General features: G+C 42.0%; 3 protein-coding genes across 4 annotated transcripts; all 3 read right to left on the reverse strand.

The window, feature by feature from the left end:
* Positions 1-392: 392 nt before the first annotated feature.
* On the reverse strand, positions 393-9,721 carry dcaf15 (DDB1 and CUL4 associated factor 15). Its single transcript, XM_073472265.1, has 13 exons — positions 9,588-9,721; positions 8,811-8,908; positions 8,467-8,605; positions 8,225-8,331; positions 7,966-8,111; positions 7,713-7,874; positions 4,771-5,388; positions 4,587-4,678; positions 3,898-4,020; positions 3,601-3,683; positions 3,399-3,503; positions 3,161-3,276; positions 393-1,246 (listed from the first exon to the last, which is right to left on the reverse strand). The coding sequence occupies exons 1-13, from the start codon at positions 9,681-9,683 to the stop codon at positions 1,191-1,193; spliced, it is 1,941 nt and encodes a 646-aa protein (XP_073328366.1). The 5' UTR covers positions 9,684-9,721; the 3' UTR covers positions 393-1,190.
* Positions 9,722-9,909: 188 nt separating this feature from the next.
* khsrp (KH-type splicing regulatory protein) lies at positions 9,910-18,544 on the reverse strand. Its single transcript, XM_073477360.1, has 18 exons — positions 18,335-18,544; positions 16,897-16,999; positions 16,762-16,815; positions 16,640-16,676; positions 16,467-16,525; positions 16,291-16,362; positions 16,145-16,202; positions 15,210-15,357; positions 14,961-15,059; positions 14,706-14,858; positions 14,438-14,540; positions 13,778-13,902; positions 13,351-13,641; positions 13,129-13,241; positions 12,930-13,018; positions 12,614-12,820; positions 12,207-12,403; positions 9,910-10,964 (listed from the first exon to the last, which is right to left on the reverse strand). The coding sequence occupies exons 1-18, from the start codon at positions 18,422-18,424 to the stop codon at positions 10,956-10,958; spliced, it is 2,007 nt and encodes a 668-aa protein (XP_073333461.1). The 5' UTR covers positions 18,425-18,544; the 3' UTR covers positions 9,910-10,955.
* Positions 18,545-19,657: 1,113 nt separating this feature from the next.
* LOC140996259 (mitochondrial adenyl nucleotide antiporter SLC25A23-like) lies at positions 19,658-27,351 on the reverse strand. 2 transcript variants are annotated; one of them, XM_073466600.1, is made up of 11 exons: positions 27,304-27,351; positions 25,900-26,117; positions 23,812-23,935; positions 23,614-23,701; positions 23,168-23,279; positions 22,698-22,856; positions 22,376-22,528; positions 21,625-21,735; positions 21,344-21,511; positions 21,117-21,264; positions 19,658-20,767 (listed from the first exon to the last, which is right to left on the reverse strand). In XM_073466600.1, exons 2-11 carry the CDS (start codon positions 26,092-26,094, stop codon positions 20,556-20,558), a joined length of 1,470 nt encoding a protein of 489 aa, XP_073322701.1. In that variant the 5' UTR covers positions 26,095-26,117; positions 27,304-27,351; the 3' UTR covers positions 19,658-20,555. The 2 variants fall into 2 exon arrangements, with proteins under 2 accessions (XP_073322701.1, XP_073322709.1); XM_073466608.1 differs by lacking the exons at positions 23,614-23,701; positions 23,812-23,935; positions 25,900-26,117; positions 27,304-27,351 and having other exon boundaries at positions 22,698-22,859; positions 23,168-23,222.
* Between the last annotated feature and the right edge of the window lie 229 nt (positions 27,352-27,580).

Here is a 27,580-nt window from a genome sequence, read left to right on the forward strand (position 1 = left end):
TTAATAAACTAAATATGGAAAATCTGTGCCCCTTTAAAATGGGCAATGTTGCAGTCATAACCAGTTTGACCAAAGAAGCCCGGATTATTTTCGTGTTTTATTTGAATACTTTTAGAGACTTGAAGAGAGAATTATCTAGTAATTCAAGAGAATAAAGCAAACTTACAGACTGTAGTTTGGACCTGGAATTGAATTTACACAAGGTTTTTCATGAGAATGCTGCAACGCTGTTAAGCTCCAGAAATGTTTTGTGGACTGATAACTTCAACCAACTTTCTATCTGCATGGCGGTGATTACATAATAACAGAATTTTTATCTTTGGGTGAACTTATCCTTTAACAAGTGGTTCGGTATCTATGTGTCCCGTTTTAAATAGAAAAGATGCACAGCAAATGTTTGAACATTTTATTTTAATAAAATATCCCAATGGGACATTGTCTTTACTTCGATGCCAGCAAACATGGCGTGGTGAGCAAGTGATTCTGACAACCCTCTACCTCCATAACATAGGTTTAAAATAAGATGTTCAGAGTCAAGTGATGCAGTACTGGTTTCAGTTTGTCTCATAAATACTGCACCCTTATCATCACATCAGTCATCACAGCTGGACTGAACTGGTCCAAGCCAGGTGAGGAAACAACTTGTTCAGAAGCAGCAGAACCTTTCAAATGTTACATACACATTAAACATGCTCACACTCATACATACACACACATATTCTCTGGTTGAAATCCTCTTGTGAACATCACACAGGTGCAGATATTGCATATGTACATACACACCCCTTCCCGCACACACATACACACAAAAACAAAACAGTCACACTACATTAACAGTATGCTCTTATGTATAAAAACAAAAACGTAAAAACTAAGCCTTGATTCAGTCCAGCTCTTGGTTTTGGTGGTTGCAACGATACAGTACACGATTACAAAAAAGATGATACCTGTAAAATTAAACACAGACCACCTAAAAAACTTCATCTGTACAGTATTTCATCCAGAGCGTTGTTTGTTCCGTTTCAATTTGACACGTGTTTTATCTACATTTTACCAAAGCACAGTCACTCAACATGTGCAGTTTTGCTGAGATTAAGGTCGAGCTCCATACTGAGGACGAGGCCATGTCGAATTGTATCTGTGTGTGCTTTTGTTTCTGTTGCTTTGACACTTGTGGCCCTCTTCTTTCTTCATAATACGATCCAGGTACATCGGTCAACATCTGCCAACACTTGCAGGGACGAGCCTACAGGTGAGAAGACGAGAGATGCTGGAATTAAAATTCACAATGGTCTGCACGAACACTCAAAAACAAGTACTGTCACAACTTCCAATAGTGGCTGGGACCTTTGTCCTCAGACAAGGAAATATAAGGGCGTATCACAATAATCTCTGGGTTTCTTTAGGCCTGTTGCGAAGAATGACACACAGTACTACCTCCTGAGAACAATAACTGGACAAGAGGCTTTTGCTCGTGACAGCAAAAGATGTAAACATTAATGGCACCCTTCTTAGCTGAGCTGTAATGTTAGTTAGCTTAGTTAGCTAAGTTAGCTAGACTCTCTTCAATGAGTAGATCCACCCTTCCTTCTGCCTGGTGATACAGATGGCGGGTGTAGTTTGGTACAAAGAAAATTAGTTCTGAAACTGCTCACAACAAGTTCTATGGATTATCTTGAGTAAATGGGTCATGATTTCTGGAAAGAGACATTGCTGTTGAGTTTTTCAAAATTAACTTTTTGGCGCTTTGAGAACCACAAGTCCAGTGCAATCTGGCTCCATTATATGAGAGAGAAGGCAGACATCTCTACGGCCAATTTAATTTGTTTTCTTGAGATATCGAGTTATTATCTCGAAATAACGAAACTTTGTTTTTTCCCCCGAGATAACGGGATAATTAATTCGAAATCTCGAGATAATGACTAATGATATGATAGGCCTGAGATTATGGAGACGCCCGGGACCTCGTAGCTGCTCAGCTATGTAGTTAACAACGACATCAGGCTCACTTAGATTGCACCGCCGATATAGCTGAAGCCTTGCTAACCGTCTTTTTAGATTACGCACAATAATGTGTCAGGCCTTGATTTAAAAGATATGTGACGCTCCTCTGACATTGCTACACCGAATGATGTTTCCTGCAATGATTTAATATACTACACTATCGTTTTGTTTTCTCAAGATCTCGAATTAATTACATTGTTATCTCGGGAAAACAAAGTTTCATTATCTCGAGATCTCGAGAAATTAACCTGTTATCTCGGGAAAACAGCAGTTGTTATTTCGAGATAATAACTCGATATCTCGAGAAAACAAATGAAATTAACTTGTTATCACGGGAAAACGGAGGAAATAAAATGTATGAATGCATGGCCCTTTAGGGCTTCCGTACTAAAACAATCTAGTTCGATAAATAAAGCTACAGTTAAGAGGAAAAATATGTGTTTTGGATTTTATGGTGACCTGTCCCTTTAAAGTAATATTTAAGGTCTTTTGATGTGGGGTTGTATGAGGTACATATCCCTAGTCAGTGTGTTACCTGCAGTAGAAGACCATCAGTTCTCCCCCTGTGGGGCTTGTGTGTAGGAATACGGACGTTGTATGGTCGAGGGAATGTAGTGCCAAAGTGCTGTCTGACAGCAATGTGAAGCATCAAAAATGTTCAAAATATAGCACTTATAGCACTTAATCGGATAGATGTGCCTTCTTTTAGGTGGCTAAAATACGTCTTGCTGTCGGTGCAGATTTTGCTGTTAGCAGTACAATGCTCTGCTTCCCTGTCGGTGCTATGCGGAATTCTTCTTCTCTTGCATTAATGGCTTTGCAAAATGCTTAAAAGATCAGCGATTAATGTTATTCGTCACACTTGTATACACTTTTTCCTGCTCTGACAAATCTAAATGTGATTTTTTTTTATTGGTAAAACACTGGTACATAACATGAGAAAATGGGTGTAAGTAACAAACAAATAAATAACATTTATACACAACATGGACTGCTGAGCAAAAAGTGCTAGTAACATAACTAATACTTGTGGTAACACTTACGGTATGTTTGTATCAAACTGTGTGCAGAAGTACATTCAATTATCATGTACACAAAACACTCCTCAGCTGCTACAGATCTGGAGTTGTATGTATCAAATGTGTATATAACTTACCTTTGTGTAGAGCTTCATTGGTCATACGATTAATATAGCGGGAGCTGCTTTCAGGAACCAACCACTTCATCACTGTGTTCACACAGGACTTCCTGTAAGAGCTCCACACACTCCCACTGACAAGAGAGATCAAGATTGACACCTTTAACACAACAGAACTAAACAGAGCAAAGCAAGAGAAAAGGGAGACAGACAGAAAGATATGTGTGTGAGAGAGAGGGTGCCAGTAGTTGCTCACCTGGTTTGACCTTTAACCTCTGTGAGGTCACCGACACCCACGGTGCAACACACACCTGTGTTCAGGTCCCAGCTGACCTGCAGGTTGGAATGGTACGTGTTTGGCCTGAGAACAAAAAGAAAGAAAAGCAAACTTAGCTGTCACTGAGGAAAACGGCAGATAAAGGGCTGGAGAAGGCTTTGGGTTTATTTAGTACAAGTACCTGCAGTGCTCCTCATCCGAGTTGGAGAAGGCCAGTAACAGCAGACCAATGTTGATCATCACAGTGTTGGTTTCAGGACACACCTGACACATGTCAAACACGCATTATCTCCAGATAAAATGCAAAATGTTTCAACTTACTTGTTTTTTCAGCTCAGATACACGAAAGCCAAAAATCAATTTACTGCAGCAACAAATTAAAGAATGCAATGATGTATATATTATATATATAGTGCAAGTATACAGTACTGTGTGTGTGTGTGTGTGTGTGTGTGTGTGTGTGTGTGTGTATACTGACCTCTAATATCACAACATCATAGTCACTGAATGAGCAGAACTGAGGGGCCCATGCAGCATCGCTCCTAATCACCTCATTGATAAGATACTCAAAGTCTAGAGTCAACTGCTCCACGCACACACTCTGCAAGAGAACGCACATATTAAAACTTGTTTCTTTTAAGTTAGAGGAGACCTGTTATGCTTTTTTGTTTTTTTCCTTTCCTGAAAAAAACAAACAAACAAACAAAAAAAAAACAGTTCTTAAAGAGACAGGAACTAAAACAGAGTGTTCAGACAGAGAGCAAGCTAACGTTAGTTTACGAAGTCAGTTAACACAAACTGATGACTGGCTTCCAGCACAACACAGAAGTTCCACAGAGCCCCTTTATCTAGAAATCTAATGAATAAAAAACATTGAACAACTGAGATGGTGCTACAATCTGTAAAACCTGAATGAAGCGGTGTTTTTAGATAAATGCCTTCAGTTGATTATTGATTATTGATTCCAGTATCTCCAGGACAGGTGGGACAACTTCATGTATACACTGATCAGCCATGTGAATGTCAGGACCCAGGGTTTCCCAGAAGAATATTGCTTTGTAATGAGATGATCAGTGTATACTCTTCAACTGTCCCTGGTTGAAATGTTGTGGCTATTTTCCAATGTTTCTAAATTTACAGCCACAGATACACTGGCACATCACACACCTGTCCGCTGTGCGGCCCGGTGACGAGCTGCAGGTTTCGTCCTTTAAGGTCAGTGACTGTGAAAGGAAGCTGAACTTTGTCATCTTCATATCCTGGAGAGACAGACACAGAGAGGAAAAACACTGCTCAGCAGCTTAAGACATTTTTAAATCACTTGTTCTCTGTGTCCTCCTCTTCCTCTCACCTCCTGTATTCTGCTCTGCTGCCCCTGGCTGTTGGAGGCAGTATTGTAGGCGTGAATAGTTGACGTATCCAGGCTCACTGGGGCCAGTCTCCTGGGATGAGGACGGAGTTGGAGGGGATGATGGTGATGAGGAAGTGGAGGCAGGAGACATCACTTGTTCAGTGCACTGTGGCAAACTGCGGCTCCCAGTCGATGTTGACGCGTGTGGTAAACTAGTCCGTCTCTCCTCCTCTCTCCTCTCTCTAGAATCCTCCTCCTCTCTCCCCCTCTCTACATTTATCCCTTTGTCTCCTGGTACACGTGCTGTCTCTTTTTCACCACTATCAGCTTTTCTCTTTTCTGTCTGGCCTTCATTTTCTTTACCTCCTCCTCCTCCTCCTCCTCCCTGGGCCCGCCTGAAGAGATCAGCAGCGAACTCCCGGGCTCGCACAGCTGCTTGTGACTGGCTCGGAGATGAGGGAACTGGAGCAGGTCTGCTAGGTGGCAGCCGGCTTTCAGGAGATCCCTGAGGTAGCGAAGAAGCAGAGACCGAGGAGGTGGAGGAAAAAGCAGCTGAGACTTGACTTGACAGAGCCGCTCTCTTTGTGTAAAGGATCTGTGATGTCTGACCCTGTTTACCTGCAAGAGACAGAGAGGGAAAGGAAAAATAACCTAAACAAGGCTTAACAATGTCAGCTTGAAAAATCCTAATAGGTGTGGATTAAAAATACTACGTATACTGTACTCCTGACTTGCTACTACTAATCTCACCACTTGTTCACTTTGTTTAAGATGGTATTTCACAATTAGTGTAGGTATAACACTAGTTGTGGGTAGGCCTGTCACGATAACAAATTTTGCTGGACGATAAATTGACCTAGAAATTATTGCGATAAACGATAATATTGTCGCTTTGAGACCATTTTTCAACTAATATAATGATAATGGCATAATAACGCAAGTACACCCTTTCAAAGATCAATAAACCTTTATTTCTAAAGAATATTTAACATTGGAATGTGAAAAAGACATTTTAAATATCCAAAATAAATAAAGATGGAGGCTGTGGCCAAAGCAATTGAGCCATGGCCAGCCACGGTTCCTTACTGCAGCAACAATGTTAGCACCATTGTCTGTAGCGATGCGGAGGCGTGACGGTACACGTGATGATGATGACGTATGTGTTTTTTTTCAAGGTGTTTCCCCGGTGTCCTCCTGTTAATCTAAACATGTACCAGCTGTCTGTTTATAATCATATGGATGCTGTTATAATGTGTTGTGATTGAGATCCTGACACACCAAACATCCTGGAAAGTGACAAAGTTACGTTTTTCTATCATTTACATAATTACATAATCGCCATCAGTAAACTGGACGCTGTCTGACTATTTCACTCTCGGGAGGGCTGACCGTCACCATGACAACAGTAACTGACCGTCGCGCGACTAACACTTGGTGAGTTAAAGTTTTTTGCCGGGGACAGACGCTGTTTTTCGGGCAGAAATGTGACGAAGAGTCGGTCAGACCGACAGGCTGACAGACACTTGGTGAGTTAAAGTTTTTTGCCGGGGACAGACGCTGTTTTTCGGGCAGAAATGTGACGAAGAGTCGGTCAGACCGACAGGCTGACAGACACTTCTCCACGAATAACTGCGGTATTTTTTTCCTCACATAAGTTGCCAAAGACACGACCAGTTACTACGTTCCTGTTGTTTGGTCCTGTAACGTTGCTTTGTGGGACATTTATTTTTATTTTGTTGAGTGAAGGATCTGTAGAGTTATCAGACACCAACACCATCAGATCGACACGCCCTCGCTCCGCGCCGCCGGCTCGGTTTGCCTCTGATACTATCTCCGGAGGCGCAGCGAAATTTCACCCCTCACCGCATCTGAAACGTTCACACAAAGGCGGATGCGGAGAATTGGCGCAGTATCCCCGCATGCAAACGGCTGCGTGAATGGGGCTAGTGACTGACAAGAGGGTTCTAGTGAGAGACAGAGGAAAACAAACAAGCATGCACATGGAAATTATCGAGGCCAGCAAAATTATCGAGCTCATTTTAATTTATCGTATGATTAATTGATTTATTGATTATCGTGACAGGCCTAGTTGTGGGTAATATATGTGTGCCGCAATTGATTGATTTGATTTACTCTATTCATATACTTATATTATGTACTTATGTATATATATATATATATATATATATATATATATATATATATATATATATATATATATATATATATATATATATATATATATATATTTTCCTATTGCGTTGCTGTCCTTGTGCTACTGCAACACTCGAATTTCCCCTCTGGGGTTCAATAAAGGATTATCTCATCTTAATGAGACTGAAAATGACTATCAGGAGTAACAATTGGTCATTCACCTTTATAAGTGTGCATCTTGTACCATTTTTACACCTAAATTACTGTGTATATGCTGTTTTTTTTCCTTCTGGTCTCTCATTGTCAAGAACGCACTGGAAAAAGGGAAAACAGGAAGTAGCAGAGGTACAGGTACTGTACTACATCCAATAATATTCTGAATTAGACACATTTTCTTTTTGGAGCTGATGATGGAGGTTGCTAAGGAGTGCCACATATTGCTAGTTTCTTATCTCTGTTGAGAGCTGCACAAGCGCAGTACCGATCAGGCAGCTGGCAGGATTGGGTACTGACATGGAGGACAAGTGACAATGTGACAGTGGTCTTTTTCATGTCTTTCACTTCAGTCTCTCTTTCAAACTGAAAGATGTTTGAGCACAGCTTGAACTAAGAACAGATGGAAAAGTATTTATCTGCCACAAAATGGCACAATCTGACCCATTTTTCTATCTACCCCCTATGTACTGGATCGCAACTGACAAAGTCTAACAAATGATATGATTTTAGTCACATGAAACAGACATGTTTAAGTCAATGTGCTTAGTCTACTATTGGCGTATATGTGTTACCTGGGCAGAGTGAGATGCCACAGGCCACCAGAGAGTAGCTAGTGTTTAACAGGATGACCTGGTCCTTCTTCAGCTGGAAAGCTGGCTGGAAAGTTGGGAAAGGGTACACCACCTGGTACCTGCTGTTCAGCACATAGCCATGCTCCAGACACTCACCACTTCCTGGGGAGAGAAAAGCAGGAAGTCAGATGAGAGAGAAAGAGAGATGAAGGCGGTGAGAATAGTAACGTAATGTGTGTGTGTGTGTTTTTACCTGTGCGTATGGTTGTTGCTGAAGGAACTGGGCAGCAGTGTGAGCAAGGTTTAGGAGGAGGCATTGAGGCAATGGTGATGTAGATGTCTCTGTTGTTTTCATCACTCATCATTAAGTTCATCAGAACAGAGCTTGAGCTACGTGTGCTGGTAGAAAACAAAAATTACTTATCATTAACTAAAAACTACAATAACATAATACCAGCTTAAACTGAATCAGCTCCATATGACTGCTGATCGATGTGTTTATTATTCCTTACTTGAAGCCAAAGATGACAATTTTGGAGTGGTCATTTGGCCACTCACACACAGTGAGGTACAGGTCACTGTAGATTTCCTCTCCTGCAAACAGACGTACATGATGGACCTAAAGAGACAACGCAGACATGAGACAAAGGAGTAAATGGAATGGGACACGGTATCGCATATAATTAGTCCTCTGTTGGACCGTCTTTAAACCTGCTTGATTGTGTTTTAAGTGCGAACACTTCCTTTCCTTTACCTGTTTGAGTCTACTGTGCAGGTTGAACTCCCACCAATAGAGATGGTAGGTATAGAAAGAGAAATCATCATCCTCTCCACAGTCACTGGTGTAGGACAGAACGTAGCGGCCGCATTTGGTGAAGCCAAGAAAGATATGTCTGGAACCCAATAAACAGACAGTCCACTGTCATACATGTCTCAACTTGAACAACATAACACGTGGTAAATGCTCACATAATGGTCACTAGCAAGTAGAGATGCACAAATCCGATACATCTGTGTGAGCTAAAAGAAGGTGTACTGCAGTCTGCTGTATGAGACAAGATCCTTGATGACAACAAACCATTAAGTAAACACACTGACCCTGCTCTCAGGAACTCCTCGCTGACAATGTTCTTTAATGGGACACACACTCGAGGTGGCAGCTTCGTGAACTGCCGCTGAGAAAACTGTCCTGATAGCTGCAGAACAGGCAAGAAAGTGGAATAAACAAATACACAGTGCAAACAGTTTATAAAAGACACAGGACTTGCAGTGTTAATGGAAAAGCCCTTCCATTGGTGACTGCTCTGAATTCAGAACAAACCACAGTGGAAATCCAGCTTCATTCAATGTCCTGCACAGTAACAACACACTTGAGTATTTAAAAGGTTGGAGCACACACACAGCAGATCAGTTCACTGTAGGGTAAAATGGTTCAATGATTAACGTAAAGTCTGAAGGTTGAGTATGCATCTATGTGCTGGTGGTTCCTGCAAGTTGCAGATGAGGATTAACCTAAGCTAACGTCGATTGAGCTTTCAATATGAAGGTGTTTACCATTGGCTTTAATAGCTAGCATGCTAACACTGTTCATCTACGTCCGGATGCCTATGGGCCTATTAACAAACCACAACAAGACAGACAAATGCCGTGAAGCATTGCTAGAAGGCAGGGCACACTCAATGGTTACATACTTTACAGCATTAGCTAATTAGCCATCTGCTTGCCATTAGACCGTAGTTAGCTTCCGAGCAGGTTAGCAGCTAGCTTAACCTAGCCAGAGAGGCTACTGAAGACAGGGAAGCTTTCACTGAAGCAACCTTGCATTGTGTCTGAAACACCCTCTTCGTATTTTGTTTCATATTGTGTATTGCCTACCTTCCCACGCATGAGAAGCTTCACGACATGGTCTTTGTGTTTTCTTTGAGCTTTCTGTTTGCTATCGTCCTTTTCGGATTTCGAGCTGGGCGCCATCTCCCACTCAACTGCGGTCCCTCGTTGCAGTCAGGACGGTCGCTGATTGGTCCACGGGCTGCACGAGACTGCCCTGACTCGCCGGTGGATGCATCCATCAAAACCAAAACAAAGGTAGAACAGGACAGAGGTGACACCCTGAAGAAAGCCACTACTGAAGCACCCAAGCAGGTTTGTTATAGTAAGTGCCCCTTCCAAAAGAAAAAGAAATAAAAGACAAGAGAAATAAAATGTGGAACAAGCCAAACACGTTTAATCTGACACAACTGTTGCATTGAAGTCTTAAATGGGAAACAACCAACTCCCAAAACACACTGACCACACAAATAAAAAAAGAAACTGGTGATTTGAACCTTTTTATTTAAGTATTTAAAAACAAGCTGTAAAAAATAACATTTAAAAAAAAAAAAAGAAAAAAAAAAAAATCAGCATACAGTAACGGATCCTATTGGAACAAAAAAAAAAGTATCTTCAACAATACAGAAATTAAAAAGGGGGCAGTCAAGCACACAAACACATCCATGCACACACAACCAACCTACATACTGTAGGACAGTTACTGCCTTATTATAGCCAACTTGCACACAGTTTTCTGTTCAGTAGCATACACTGTATACAGACAGACAGACACACACACACACACACCCCTCAAGGAAAATAATTACACTGAATAAAATTAAAACTAAGAAATCATGACAGCAGGAAGAAATGCACCTGCAATTTAAACACTGGGAATGTTTTTAAAAATGAAGTTTAAAAAGAAAAAAAAAAAAGTACCAAGAACAAGAAAAGAAAAAGACCAACATTTCTGTATTTTCTTACAAACATAATTTCTGAATATATTCAAAATACTGCTAGACTGCATTTTACCCTCAAGAAATTGATGGGTAAAAACTTCTTAAATGTCAGTCAGTGTTGAGATGCTGTTGTGCGAGCTTGTAAGCAAAGATGCTTCGTCATTTCACATTTTTAAAAAAAAAAAAAAAAGGATAAGATGTATACGAAGTTGTGGGAGACGTGAAACTGATTCAGGGACAAACTGAATCATAACCCATGTAGTTATATAGTGCTTTGTTCGATGCATGGACAAAATGTGTTCCCTTTTTTCGTTCTTCAATTTTGACTTTAAAAAACAAGAATGTTGGAATAGAAAATGTCTGGGTGGATGAGTAAACTGTGGCGTTGTCTTGTTTAAGCCAAAAATGAAATCTCTTGATAGAAAAAACAAGTCCAGAGAGCCATTGCAACCATCCAACAGATCGAGCCAATCGTTTACTGGGCCTGAAATGACACAAAATGTGAATTAATCAGTCTGCTTAAGAAAGAAATGCAAAAATTCTCATGGTGTCCAAAGTACATAAATACAGATACTTTCATGCAGAATCGATAATTAACAACTATCAAGTACAAAATAGTGCCGATAGTACATTAAAGGTCACAATTTTGACTGCATTTTGTTTTTGCTGGTTCTTAAAGCTTTGTTCCTGTTTAACAATGTAGAGCTTTGATTGACATAAACCAATTAAGCTGCCTTTACATAGAGTGATATCTATTCAATAACTGTCTGGCTGCACGATTTTCATGACTGTAATTTTTATTTGGCAACACCAGAGGTCACCAAGAATGACTTCATAGCAATTAGGATTAAAAAAAAAAACACATGACTGATAACAAACATCTAATCATCTAATGTGTATTGATTGTCACAGAATTTCATTCTAAAACACAAAATGGTGCAGAAAACAGTGAGGAAAACAATCCAATATTTTTGCCAGTAAATGTGTTCTTGCCAGGTTCTAGTTTTTAGCTTACTAGACTTTGGCAGCTAGATGGTTAGTTTTGGACGCAGACCATTACTAACCAGGCACTGAACTTTGTACTTTAAAAAGGGTATGAGCACATTACAGATCAACAATTCAAACTAAATCAATTGGCTCAAAGTGTTTGTACCCGACAGTGCACCTGGGTGAGAGTGCAACTTTGTACAGAGAGATAGAGAGCAAGATGACATCACCACTGCTTTTCAAAACTCGGCACAGACAACCCTGCTGCAATATTTATAATGCAAAATGCGAAGCTGGCCTGTGCAACATGCCTGACCCCTGGAAACACCTGGTCAAACACAAAATGTATCTAAAAGCTGAAGAGTGTACTGCATTCGATAGCCTGAAAGCCACATTCCCTGCAGCATCCGCAGTTAAAATTAAATGTTAAATGCTGCATGGATGATGAAACTAAGTGAGGCATTGACAACTTGAACATTTTCAGGTAAAGCTGATTGGATCAGTTGTTGGAATTAACTGGGCTTTTTTGACTGTCTTAGGTTTTCTTGATTGTTGGCTACAAACCTCGTTGTGAAACCAACAGTACTTTAATTATGAACTATAAATGGGGAAGTATTGCAGTATGAACGCACTGCAGTAGTTAAGACAATAAGACCACAAGGTTAGGTACCACTGGGCATTGTTGCCAGTTCAAATGTGAACGGTACCCAACCAGCCCTACTGGTCATGGATGTGCTACCTGTTGTCCCTGCTGTGGAGCAGCTGCCTGACCAGGCGCCTGCCCTCCCTGCCCATAGTAGGCAGCCTGCTGTCTGTAGTACTCAGCCCAGGCTGCGCTGTAGTCCTGCTGGCCTCCAGCGGCAGCTCCTCCCGCTGCTGCTGCTGCGGCAGCTGGTGCTGCACTTGGAGCAGCTGCTGCCCCTCCAGCTGGCTGGGCTGGAAAAACAACACGCATAGTCATGTATTGTTTCATTTCGAGGTGTGCTATTGACATCAGCATGACTGACTTATTTAATCTAATGGTACCAATTACAATACTAATAGTTCTAAATGTAATACTCAGTTAACTCCCCCAGACAGAAACTTGTAGATTAAAGCTCAGTTAACCCAAGTACATACAACTGTGTCTGAGTAGATCCCACTTACTCATGCCCATCTTCTTGTAGTACTCCTCCCAAGCTTTAGTGTAGTCTGGCTGGCCCCCAGGGGCCTGCGCTGCTTGGCTCTGGTCCCCTGGTGCTGCTGCTGCAGGGGCTCCAGGTGTCGGAGCTGCCATGGCACCCCCTGGCTGTTGGCTGTAATACTGTGCGTAGTAGGCCGCCCATGCTGCATTTGGGTCTGCTGCTGCCTTACCTAAAGGGGAGGATTAAGGATTTTTTATTTTTTATTTAAAAGAACAGTTGAGGTAAGAACAGGTTCTGAATAATTTTAATTTAGCGCACAATATAAAAAGGATACTTACTGGGGTCATGTGGGCCTGGAGCTTGCCACTGCTGATAGTTATTTCCCCAACCCTGAGGACAGAACTGGGGGCCACCAGGCGAAGCGCCACTGCAGAGAAGGACAGAAGCATTTAAACACAAAATGCTTATTTAAAAATCACTCTCCCCTGAAAGAAAACTCAAAATTCCTGCATACAAGTGTTTGTTAGCTGTACTTACTGAGGAGCACCACCAGGTGGCCCTGCATTATAAGGATTGGGATTATAGGGACCCATTGGACCACCTGGGCCTCCTGGACCTGGTCCACCACCACCAACTGGACACAATGGAGCCTGGAGGGAAAAAAAAAAAAACAGCAAAACGAAACCATTCAAATTACGAATCAATTACAATGTTTGAAATGTGTATTACTTCTCTGCTCCGAGAGTCACTTAAACGCACCTCAATCTTCTCCTCGATAAGCTGCTTTGCATGGTCAATCTGTTGCGGAGACCCTCGGATGATGAAAAGTTTGAAGTTTGGGTCACCGTTCGGTGGAGGCTGACGAGATATCTCCACAAATGCACCGGTCTGTTGGTTGATGGACTTGACATTCTCTCCTCCTCTGCCAATGACAAGCCCACATTTGTGTGCAGGAATGGAGAAGGTCATCTCTCCTCCTGGAGGACCCCAGTTTCCCTGGCCTCTACCCCGTCCTCGCCCACCAGGCGGCATACCTGCACCAGGGGGACCCTGTGGGGGGGGGGGAGAAACACGCCTCACATTAGGTTTAACTGTTCAACAGCAAAGCCCTGTTTCCTTGTTCCATCATAAACACAGAAATCAAGATAAACATGTTAAAAGGCCTGCCTCTGCACCCTCTACCTACCCCTTGACCACCCTCCTCTCGGGCACGGATGCTCTGTAGCAGATCAGTGATGATTGAAGCAGCATGCTGACACTGGTCAGGTGGACCCATAATATGGGCTATTTTGTCAGGACCTGTACCATCATCTGTGAGGGAAGACAAAGGGACAGGCAGGTTTATTGACAGGTACTGAAGACAAATAATCAACTGGAAGAAGAGAATTTCCATCCCAATCAGTCTTTACAGAAATTTACAGACAACATGGCAGAAAATGGCGCAAGAAACAAGCAGGCAGCGGAATGTAGCCTATTTACCGATGTTGATATAAATTCAAGCGCCATCACTGAAACAGGTCTACTTTATTTCTAATGCAAAACCTTTCAAAGCATTAAAAAAAAAAAAAAATTTTTTACAAACTTTCAAGGACTCATGGGCACCCTGGTAATGATGTGGATGCATATTTCTTTATACCTGGTCAATATTGTAGTAGCTATAATTTTAACTAGCTGCAGCTGTAAGAGACGTTGGAATGATGAACTAAGAGAAGTGCAGGAGGTTAAATACAAGAAAATAAAACTGACTGATAAAAGTGACCTTTTTCTTGCCAACAAAATGGTAAAAAAAAAAGAAAAAGAAAAAAGGATGCAGTATAATCTTCCAGAAAATATTTGGAGCACTCACCTGGTTTAAACTGTATCTTCACTCCAGCATCACTCTGGATCTTCTTGATCATCTCCCCATTTCGACCAATAACAACTCCCACAGAGTGACGGGGCACAGCTATCTGCAGAATTACAAAAAAAAAAAAATTTGTGATAACTGCTGAAAGTGGTTGAGCTTCCCCAATGATTAAAATAAGGGAAACATATTATTCAGTAAAGAAAAGTGCACTATGTTACGCAGATTGTCCCAACTTTGCCTTTTGTTTTGAAACAAACAGATTACTTACATCGATGCCACCGCCGCCACCCCCGTTGCCGCCGCCGCCACCACCACCACCTCCTCCTCCTCCTCCACCCATCCTCGATCCGTATTCATTACGGTCTCCAAAACCTGCATGATCCCGGTCTCGTAGAATCTCATTAACCATGTCCTTTGCTTGCTAAAAAAAAAAAAAAGAAAGAAGCACAAGGAAGATAATTTAAAGAGTATGTGGGCATAAATTATCCACCACTTAACCAACATCATTTCCTTAAAATAGTACCTGCACTTTGTAGGGGTCTCCAATGATGCGCAGGGGTTTATCGATGTTGGGACCCTGGGATCCATCTTGAATAAGAATCATTTTAACTCCAGCCCGCTCCTAAGATTTCACAGACACAGAGAGTCATTTTACTTGATTACACAACACATGGGGCAAATTCACTTTTCCTCTAATAATCATTTTATCTCTAACATTTGTACAGCGTAATCAAATGATCACAGTTACATTAAGTTGGTCTGTGATTCTCACCTGTAGCTGTTTAATGGTCTCTCCTCCTTTGCCTATAATAAGGCCGGCCTTGCCTGCAGGGATGATCATCTCCTGCATGGAACCTGACTGTCCATTGGATGACTCATGACCCCTTGACACTATGTCATCAATAAGTGCCTTGGCTCTCCTGGAAGCAAATTCAAATTTAAAAAAAGGGGGCATACAAGACATTTAGTTAATGGGTCACACTATTCTGTCTTATTACAGGCAGTGCAAGAAGCTCCAGCTGCACCTACAGTGTGCCACAGTCTCCAGCTGCAGTTCTAAACAGGCAATGCTTTGATTGCATCTTTCTGTGCAATCAAGTCAGGCCCTATTGTATATATGCCCTAAGGCTGCAAGTACAGCTCTTGATATCCATTGACCTTAATCCTACAACAACCACCATTCTTAGAAGTTAAAAAAAAGGAAAACTGATAAGTTTTTTTTTAAGTCTGTGCACGTCATGCTTAGATACTTTTGCGCCTGAGGTGTGCCTTGCATGCTGTTAACCGCCTTTCAATGAATCAATCACAGCTAGTTATGAGCTAGAAATGATTAAGACTAGATTAAGTGCCATAGCAGAGCATATTGTGCAATGCCAGCAAAGGACAAGTGTACAAGGCCTGAGAGGAAGTACTGCCGTAGAGATGAAACACTTCAAAAAATCATCCCAATAGAGAAAGCTGTTTGCATTGCACAAGTAAACAGGAAATTTGTGCAAGATCTTATCCTATTTCTGAAGCTTAAACAAAATTTCAACACATTGTGTGTTGTCTGATTAGCCTAGCCATCAATCTCTGGAGAAGTTCAGCTTTGAGCAGACATGTACAGAGACTCATGAATGAAAACCCAATTTTGTCTTTGAGATTTAAGGAGAGTAGTTGCATTGGAAAATGAGCAATATATTGTTTTAAATGTGAACGCCAACTTACTCTACGGCATCTGGTGAGCCAGTCAGAGAAACACTTCTTTCGGAAAGACCGGCACTGTCTGTGAATGAATATGAAAATATGTAGCAACTGGAAAATCCTTTACAATTTGTTTTATTTGGCAAATGTAGAGTTAGAACATAGCTCACCGTGCGCGATCTGGACCTTGCAGCCAGAATCCTGCTGTATTTTGTTAATCTGTTCACCTCCTCGGCCGATGACTTTAGGGACGAAAGCCAAGACATTTAGATGTTAGCTTGAACAGAGTAACGCAGCAACGAGCCATTGTGTCTGTGGTTTAAGATATGTATGGGCATGTACTCACTCAGACCGACCATGCCATCAGGCACCCTGCACTCTTCTGTAATTGTGGAGGGCCTAACACTGCAGACAGGTAAAAAAACAAAAACAAAAAAACAAACATGATATAATATATACAACATAACCACAAACACCTAAAGTGTTCATGCAAAAGACACACTAAAAGTCACTCTGTACCTTTGTTGAGACAGGGCAGCCAGCTGAGCTCCAATAGCTGCAAGAGAAGGAAAAATTGTGAGTGGTTGGAAACTGAGTCAAGTGTGTCTTTGTAATAGGCTCAATTTATGTATTTAACGTACACAATGCAGAATCTATTTCGCTCTGTGATGCTACCTTCTTAGCATCAGGTTCATCTGAAAGCAAAAGAAAGAGTGAAGCTTACAATGTGGACAAACAAAAAGCAGACAAAGTGGCTGTTTGTGCTGATTTTTAACCTGCTTCTTCCAGGGATCTTTTCTGTGCTGCGTATGGATAGTTCTCAGCACCTCCGTTGTTGCTCACTGCAGGAACTCCGTCTCCACCGATTTTAGCTGCAATCTACAAAGACAAAAGACATATACCGGATGAAGTGACTGCAATACACCCTAAAATAGTCATGATGACCTTTCAAGTTTAAGTAAGTGTATTTCAACATCACTATCAAAAGTAAGTGACCTTTTAAGCATATGTTATTGTATGATTGAGATTAAGTTTAAAGAAAGATCATCTCATTTAAAGTGGCACATGAAGACCAATCTACTCATGAGATGACCTCATCTGGGGGTTCTCTGGGCCCGGAGACGACAAATATGAAATTTGTTCAGGGTGACGAAAGACATGTACATCTACCAGGCAGAGCTTGGCCCAAACTATCAAAGTCAGGATATCTGTGCCTCATTTCTCATTAATAAATCTGTCACACAAGTGACAGAAACTTTATGGAAGCACAATATTACATTGCTAGAGTACTCCTACTTTAATTACAACCAACAGTGCATTCACAGCACCTTGTGTAAAGCTTAAAGAAAGTTAATCAGCAACAATTTCGTTAATCAATTCATCCTTTTTCTTGAGCATTTAATTTAAAAAGCAAAAATGACAAAAAAAACCCTCCATTTTCAGTTTTTTAAATGTTAAATAATAATAATAATAATAATAATAATAATAATAATAATAATTTATATATTAATATATAGATTTTATAATATATTTAGATTTGGGGCTTGTTCCTCTGACAGAAAATGTTGTAACCTTGAGCTCTTGGACAACTGTGCTTGCTGTTGACCAGTTTACGGACTAAATAAGTTTAAAAACAGTAGTTATACATTAACGAGCATCGTACCTCAAACAGCTAGCTAACGAGTGAGTTACTAGAATTATAGTCACTACACAACACTCAAGCGTCCTTTTGTCCATTAAATGCTACTTATCAATATTACAAAATGTGTTAGTTGACCTTACTTCATGACAATCATGTCAGGTCAATGCGGGTTAATTGATCAATTTATTTCTAAAATGTGGTTTGATACATTGAGGAGGATGAAACTTAATCATCAGCTCGCCGTTAACTGTAGTAACTAGCCCGTTAGCCGAAGCAGCTAGTACATTTAACTTAACAGCTAACAGCTAACCTGAGGCTCCCCTTGGCGACGAGCGCTTTTTATTAAATGAAAGAGTGACCTACATTTTTGCGGCTGCTGCTCAAATCCAGCCCGCAAACATGTATTTGACCGCTCAACCTGGCAAGCGTTAGACAAATGAATGGCACCGCTATTAGCTCGCTAGCTAGCCTGTTAACTCAAGCTAACGTCACGGGTGCTTAAGCTAGCTGCGGTTTCCCACCAGCTAACTAGCTCGCCGGCTGTCTTCTCCTAGGCTGAGTCCATCACTCACCTGTCTGGCTCGTTGTACAGCATCAGCAAAGGCGTCTTTTCTCATCCCAGCGCCGACTCCATTAGTCGACAGACCGTCGTAATCAGACATGCTGCTCACAAGGGGCAAACAGACACAGGGGAGAAGCTGAATAGCTTTGGCCGGATCGAGCTGCGCAGAAGCGGGAAGGCTAAACGGGAGCGTACCGGAGACACCAATGTGAGCGGAGTGCGCACCACGCCGGCAAACTTCCCTGCTTAAAGTAACCAATCAACGAACCTTTAACACCCGGGACTTCTTCTTCTCCTTCTTCCTTATGGCTTTGTTTGTTGACCCTCAATGCTATAAAGCAAAAATACCGCCACCTACTGGGCTGAAGTGGACCAGGCGCCGGTGAGGACAGGCCTGTACTTATAGTTAGTGAGCTCTTCATTTCCTGTTTGCATAAAAACATTTGATATCTAGAAACTATATTACAATGGCATCATCTTTGTTTTACCATCTGAACACAGCCAATACGTGTTTGACGCCTTATCTGAGTCACTGCATTTTATATACATCATATTCATTAATATGAGGTCAACATTACTAACTTCAAAGTCACTTTTGACACTTGACTATTGAAATTATTTGGAAATTATGGATTGTAAAATAAAGCTTTACCAAACAAGAATTACCACCTCGCCATTGTGGACTGAGTCTGCCCACACTTCTGCGTGAAATTGTCATAACTAGTGTATGATTTCGTTTAATTATGGGCAAAATTTTGTGAGGTGGTGGTGACCTTTGACCTTGACTACTCAAATCTTATAAGTTCATCCAAGTCCAAGTTGAAGTTTGAGCCACATTTGAAAAAATGCCCTCGAGGAAATCCAAAGATGTCGCGTTCACAAGAAAGGAACGGACAGAGAGACTGACGACCTGCCAACATAAAGCCTCTACCTTCAGCTCTCGCCAGCATAAAGACATAAAAAAAATCTTGTAGTAACATTTGTTGGGACACCATGAGGTCAAACTGCACACGAGCTGTCTCATTTGCCATCATAGTTGGATTTGCTCACATAATTAACATACTGCACAGCCAGAGCTCCTCAGTCGACCTGAGTTATTAGCAGCAGAGTGACAGCAGCTGAAGAAAATGACGTTCTTAGCTTCAGTTACATTGCAACTGAAAGCAACAGGGTGGAGAAAGTGGCATTCAACAAATACTTTCAAGTATGAATGCACTGATTTCATTAGGCTGGCGTGTCATGCCGAAAAAAGCTAGCTGTTCTCAGTATTGCAGCTTTTCAGAAAAAAACGACACGAGGCATTTATTTAACAAAAGTAGCACCATGCATCCATTTATTTGCACATTCTATAATAAATACTCAAACATCAAAAATGTTCATTGGCATTAAATCTTGTTGTTTCGTGCTACAAAGTTAACTCTTACCATAGTGTTAAACCTGCATATTGTGCGCATACAGTTTATGAAAATACTATGTGGCCCTGGACCCTGTAGTGTCTTTCAAGCATAAGAAAACAGACACAAACACGGCTCTCTGCTGAGAACACTGATAAAATATGAACATTTTGCATGAGAGGTTATCATGAGTCCTCTAAGCCTCTCGGTATGGCTTTGGCAGTTTCACTCCAGTAAAATATAAATCCATTGGTGTGCTTTCCTCCAGGAAAGAGAAGATCGGCAGTGTCTCTTCTTTTTTCATTATCAGCCAAGTTCAGTAACCTTCTGTTGTTTAATAAATATCTCTGTACTGTAACACGTGTTTATGACAAGTTAGTCAAAGTCCTGCCTCTGTAACTCCAGCGACTTCAGGTTCCCCTCCGGAAACTGGATCCGTCCTCCTATCAGTCCTTTATCTTCGCTATATACCACCTAGGAGAAAAGATAGCGCTGTAGGAATGTAACAAGGCTTCCATGTTCATGCAAGTCTTCATCTGTCAAGTCAATGCAGTAGCAGGAGGCTAGTTGATTAGCCTTCACACAACTGCCGGCATGCATTGCAATGCAACATATCGCACGTGAAACTCATCACAGCAGCTGCCAGTTCAGGTGAGGTCCTCTAAATGTGAGCAACAGATTATATATCATGATGATCTGTTGTTTTTTCTTTTACTTCCACGGTTCATTCTCCATCCAATCATCTCATCCACAGTCAAGGCCCGTTTCCTCATGCACTGCCAAAAGATTTGTACGTGCTTGGAGTTAAAAGCCACTAAAAAACCATTTCACCTTTTTCTATTCCTTCCCTTTCCCACCCCTCCTACCCTCGATGTCCACTCCCAGGAGTATCCTTGTGTATTCGTAGACCACATAGGACACGCTGACAGCCGGGATGACTTTCAGCAGGTTTGGGGAAATTCCTCGATAAAGTCCGGCCACACCCTCCTGGGTCACGATGTTGTGGAGCAAGGCCAACATGGAGGGTTTAGGGGCTCCCTTCACTGAAACTGAGGGGAGAGAAAAACAAGACTGCACCAGTTACTACAGGCGTCACAAATCAATCAGGATGGAAATCTTTGACATTGTAACTTTAAGCTGTGGCAACACAGTTTATAATAATTTAGCTAAATCATCGGTTTGTCCTTCATAGTTTTACAGTGCTGGGGTTTGCAAAATAAGCATGTTCCTGTTCATGAATTAAGGGAAAAACACAAATCAATTAATAAATATCTAAAAAAAACTGGCAGAAATTGGTTGAGAAACAATAATAAATTGACTAAGACACTTTATGTAGTTTTTTTCCTGTAACTTGCCACTCATCTGAATCTATATTAGAATTACCACAAATATCCTGACCTTGTGCCTGCATTCGGGTGCGGATCAGTGCCAGCGGGTAACTTGCCAGCTGTCCACAAGTGCTGGAGACGGCACCGCAGCCGACAAGCACCATAACCCCTGGGTCAGCTAAACCTCTGTTCCTGTTCAGCCAGGAAAACTTCAGAGTCTGTTGAACAGAGGGAGTGAGAAGAAGGTTAACACGAAGGAGATGCACTATGAAAGCTGTGTGCTCACGTCTCTCTGACCTCATAGACAGCCAGGTCGATGCCGGCGTAAGGGACAATACTCAGCATGTTGGGTAAGTAGCCTTTGTAGAAGGCTGGGACACCCTCTCTCTGTATGATCTGTTTGACACAGTCTGCTATTCCTGAGTATTGGCCTGTTTTTCTTAGTGTGAGACGGGTCTTCAACACCTGTGGGGAATAGTATGAGAAGACGTCAGTCATTTCACTCATCGTGTAACCCAGAAAGTGTGTTTTCTTGAAGCTATATGAATGTTTCTATGTGTGTATTACTCTGATATTACCTCCATTGGGTAGATGGCTGTCTGAGCTGTAGCTCCAGCCAGAGAGCCGGCAACAAACCTCTCATGAACCCTCAGATTTCTGTCCTTACTGCCACGCATCACAGTCTTGATCTATGAGTTTTAGAGCAAAGGAAAGAATAAGGTAAACATTTGAGAGAGTTGAAATCATGATGATATAGAATTGATGGAACTGTTGCTTCAAGAAATAATTAGATATTTTGGGTACAACAAACAGCCAGCTAGTTTGGCTTAGGTTAAAAACTTGAGTACAGGGGGATACAGCTTTCTTGGTTCAGTCCAAAGGTAACACAGTTAACAAAGTTAACAGCTGACATTAACAGTCAGTCAGTCATGAGATTAATTTGTCCAAAAACATTAAGTGGAAAAAACAGCACGTAGTACTTTTTATGGGGGTTAGGCCTGTGTGTCAGACGGCCAGGAGCAGAGACTTCCTGGTGTCTAATTGTCACTGTGACATTACTGGACAACTAGTGGAGCTGTTTCCCTGTTTCCAGTCTTCAAACTAAGATAAACGAACAGTGCTGCCAGATAGCCTCATACTTAGAGTACAGACAAAAGACTAGTACCAATCTTCTCGTCTAAATTCTAGTAATAGAGCAGAAGAGCACATTTCCCAAAATGTTGAAATACTCCTTTAAACACCTGACTGGGAGAAGTGTAGTAGTAGTGTATTAGTACGAACAAACAAAAAAACAAAAACACAATGTAAAAGGTCTCAGGTGTTCTTTACCTGTTCATAAGCTGTGAACTTGATGGCAGTTTCTGGGGCAATTTTAAGAACATTGATCCCGTTGCCCCGCCACAACGACTGCAGTCCTCCTTCATTGACCATGTACTGAAAACCACTCTGCACGTTCCCTTTAAAATCACTGGAACCGTGAACCTGGCGGAGTCAGAGAGGAGCACCTTGTGTAAAACAGTCACGGCTCACTAAAGATTCATCTCAAAAGCTCTCTGCCACAAACCAAAGATAAACAGAAAACCTTCACACGACCAGTGACACATGAACGAGACTGATCTAAGAGATGAAATCATAACCGTCCCTGACTGACCTGCCGGAAGACTTTGAGTCGGTCTAAGGGGGCGGTCCCAGTGCGAGACACAGACCCAGCCATGGCTCCAGCCATCAGCTGCCGCCACACGTAGCCAGACTTCTTCTCCTCTTCAGAAAACTCATCTGGGACTGTCAGCTGCTCACCGATATCCAACATCTACTGAACCAGTGGTGGGTTGAATGAGGATCAGACATTAGGACGATAAAGAGGAAAAGAAATAGTTCCAAAAGATCTGTCAGAGGTGAAACAATTGACACAAATTGTATTCGAGGGGACAATTTCCTCTTAAAATCCAGTTTTCTTTGTTGAACGGTAATTAAATAATGTTATTTATTGTTGACAGGAAGTACTGCAAAGTATGTGTATTTCTTTGGCAAGCATTAATTAACAGACACTTGCTTTAACCCAACCATGTCATTATTTAGAGATACACAATGCTGTTCAAGTATGTTGAAGTGTGACCTCACCATTGAGCGTTTCCAGTAGCGTGCCACCTCCTCCATGTTACTGAGAGGGTTAAACAGGAAGTAGTCCCGCCACTCATCCCAGTCGATGGTCATGGTACCGTCTTTGTCCATTCTGAGTGACAAACACATAAACAAGTCCTGAAATTCATAGACAGTGGAACCATGCCTTGGCTGTATAACAGTGTATGAGAGGATGCTTCTTGTTTTCCCACAATCTGACCCAACAGAAGGACGGAGAAGGAGCTAAAAAGAGAAGGCCCCTCTGCTGTCATTGAAGCCTATAGCAAAGTGAAACCATCAGCCTCAATGTTTTAAACAGCCCAGGTGTAAACATACAGGAGTAATGCACATTCATTTTCAGTCCAAGACAGGTTTTTATATTCTGTGGATGTTCTTCCCATCCTCTTTATACTGTGATATCAGATATCCACATACTGTAAGCAGACCTTTGTAATATCCTGGTGGCTTCCTTCAGGCTGATGTTCAAACCGATGGCGCGGAGAGAGTGCTGGATCTCTGCTGCATCTATCTGACCTGCACAGATCCACCAGTAAGAGAGAGAGATATGAGAGTGGGGAGAAAGTTTTTTGAACTAATGGTGACATCAGTTATTATTTCAGCTGTGTACTGAGGGCTGTACACACCGTCATTGTTACTGTCCAGGCTACGAAACATGATTTTAAGCTGTTTTTCGTGGGCGCGAAGATACTGCGTGAACTCTTCAAAGTCCAGTACTCCATCCTGGTTGGTGTCCCCGGCCTTCACCATCTGTAAACAGACAGCCAGAGCAGATAATGAAGGACACAAGTCCGGCAATTTGGCAGATATTTGGTCAGGGACTGAAAAAATGTTACACTCAATGTCTGAATCCGTCATATGTCATATCATGCTGTTCAGAAAGCTGCTGGGCTTTTCTTTCTTACTGGTAGTAGGACAAAAATATATATTTGAGCCTGTTCACACCATGAACCTGCTGACACCCACACCTGAAGACAAGAGGGGACCGAGCATTTGCTGTTAGACTCCTCAGCTGTGGAATGACATGCCTGAGTAATGGAGGCTGGCTTTATTAAATCACATTTAATTACTTATTTTTATCAAAAGGCTTTCCTATTAAGGTGTTTACATTTTTCAGTCTATTTTGAATTTTTAATTACACTGTCCTTTATTCTTGTCATTGCACTTGAGTCTTGCACGGCTCTATTTGAATGTACTCATTACTTTTTTTATTTTCACCTAATGCAGCTGGTGCCTTTTATCATTTTTTCACCCCTGCCCATCAAACATCCTGAGTCTGCCACTGTTGTGAAGCACTTCCTAACGCTGGTTTTGATACATGCAATACAAATTATTATCATTATGAACATCAGACATCATAACATGTTGTTAGATGAGTGGCAAGGTTGTCTATGATCAATTCTGTACAACAGCACAAGTTTGCCTCGTCTGTCAGGGACAATACAGAGCTGACCACCACAACATCAAGACTGCACTCCAGGTTTGTAGTCTTTAAATATTCCTCTACTTTGCCATCTGTTGGACAAGTAATGATACAGCATGTTGTGTCGGCGAGGAATGACCAACATAAAAAAGTGTTGAATACTGTTCGGTTTGTGATAATTTAATTCATTTGTCTCTTGAACTACAAAACATACAGATGTTGGAAAACAAATCTCATGATCATGCAGATGTTAGCTTTGTATTTGCAGCAGCTGTTTATGATCATTTATTTGGAAGTTCTTTTTAATTGCAAACAGTGATAGTATTTTTTATTAGAAAATGCATATAAACAATATACAGTCTGTATTTTATATGAACAGAATCTAACTGATCATTCTGAAAAAGGTATTTTCACCTGTGATCCTGTCCCATTACTTAAATCTCTCCCGAAAGTTTTGGGATCAGACTGTAAAACTACACGGAATAAGTGGAGTGGAGTAAAAAAGGAGACAAGCAAATTTCTCCAATAGTTATTACAGACATAACCAAAAAGACATGGTACACACGGAAATGTTGACACTCTGGACAATGATCCATATGTGAAAAAAGATCAAGTCTCACACTAAGAGAAAGGTTATCATTCTCATCTTACAAAGTCCTGCTCCTTGTACAAAAATAGACACCAGGCTGCCCTTTACATGTGTACATACACAGATTCACACACACACACATGCACAAACACACACGCGCGCGCACACACACACACACACACACACACACACACACACAGAAGAGAGAGCGACAAGTGAGAACGTGACAGCGAGTCTTCTTGCTGACCCACACAATTTTTACCAGAACAAACAGCCAAAGACAGACTGAGAGGAGGGCGACAGACTGTGTGTATTCACAATAAAGCTCTGCTGTTGATGTTCGTGACTTCTGCTGTTGCACAAACAGCAGCAGCAGAGTGGAAGGATCAGCCCCGGGTCTCACAGGCCCTCACTGGATGCAGGCCTGTGAGATCCTTGGGTCCTCTGATTTACTATTAGAGAAGGAAATCCCTGTGAACACCCCTGTCTCTCTCACAAACACACACACACACACACACACACACATATAACTGGTTAAACCACATGATTGGTTTAAACAATGGTCCTGTCACCAGCCGAGGAGCAAATGACTGCAAACATACCAGTTCTAGTTGAAGTTCTTAACAAAAATAAATGAAGGTATTCTGTGGACCAGCTGGGATACATGCCACTGCATGGATCCTATATCTCCTGCTGTCTTACCCTCTCCAGGGAGCCTTTGGTAAGCCCTCGGCCTGCCAGCCCCGCCCGCAGTTCACTGATGTCGATGTGTCCATCTTTGTTGAGGTCAAGCTGATTGAACAGCTCAGCCCACCGCTTCTCCCTCTCCTTGTCCGGACCGGGAGACTTGCTGTTCTGGCAGTACGCCCAAGGGAACCAAGTCCATGGGGGTGCCATAACTGGTGCCAGTCAGAGTCAAGCTGATGGGATACAGGGGCATCAATTCAGTCACCACAGCCTGACAGAACAGTCCTTAGACCTGCCAAAGCCTTAAACACTTACTACAGCAAATACAAAGAAGAAGCGTCGCTGGAGAAACAGGGCAGTGCAACATGGTGGATTATATGGAAGAGGGCCTGCCAAGAATGTATTATTTAGACCTGGACACGACGGCACCGCTCAGCCTTGCTCCCTAATTTGCCCCAGTGGTCACTCATGGTATTGGACTCACTACAATACATGTGATACATTTCATTTGACTTTTATTGCATATCCATGCACACACACATAGTATGCACCCATATCCTTAACTAATTTTGAGTAGTGTAAAAGAGTCAGAAACACCTCGACAGCAAACAAGGTCAATTATGAGGTTTCATATGTGAAAAACTTTCTTCAAGTGACGTCATCACAATGTAAAGTCACCTTGCAGTGGGAAAAACACCACTGTGTACATTGAGTGGGCTGCATAACCAGGAAGTAAACCAAGGAGTTAGAAACTTTTTTAATGTATGCGCCAGGTGAGCGATTCTCACTGGACTGAATGGTCACCATCATGGTGGCCCGCTCCCTCTGTAGATATAAAAGACTCATTCAGGTAACAAAAACACAACGCTGCTTAATTCAAGGTGATTAGACACGATCGAAAACATTATTATGAAAATGATATTCCACTTCTGACCCGAAAGCCTGCACACTAGACCTTTAAGGGGTCACAAGAGGTTTTTGAAACAACAGATTTAGACTGCATCAGAGATGACATTATACTTGGTTGGGTTACACTGACTGTAATGTGTGTCCCTGTTATTTTGTCCCAAGTCACAACAGGGAATCAGGTCGACAGCTTGCTTCAAAAGGTCAGATTACGAGACAGGACACGTTCTGGTTTGTATGAAGAGAATGTGTCTGTGTTCATCCTCTTCATCTGTAAAATCATTTTTTCTACGTCTGTGGAATTTCTTGGACTCGCCAGATATTCCGGAGTGGGGAGCGATTATGATCGATTACCGATAATCTCATACTGTAGCTCGACCTCGCGCAGATTGACGCACAAGAACAACACGAGCGTCCGTGTGCAGTCACGAGCTCGTTAAACTTGACCCTTTCACTCTTATGGACGCTGTTATGGTCTAATAATAAAACGCACGGGAACATTTTGTGACTCACTGTGTGTTTATCTCCAGCCCGACCCGCCGCCCATGCTGCGGGATGCGGAGGACCAGGACTCGACAGGAACCAGCGGGTCCGGAGCTCAGTATACCGGACCTGGCTGGAACCGAACCTGACACCGGACAAGTAGCTCCCTTCTGGATTCAGCAGGTCCAGAGAGGGTCTGTGTTCACCACAGGTGATCGCACCGTCTTGAAGATTTCACAGGAAGCAGGAAGCGAGAAAACACAGCCGTCCCCCGGCTGGAGCAGCCTGCTGACGGCCAAGTGTCAGC

The sequence above is a fragment of the Pagrus major genome, chromosome 1, assembly GCF_040436345.1.
Source record: "Pagrus major chromosome 1, Pma_NU_1.0".
Classification (NCBI taxonomy): Eukaryota; Metazoa; Chordata; class Actinopteri; order Spariformes; family Sparidae; genus Pagrus; species Pagrus major.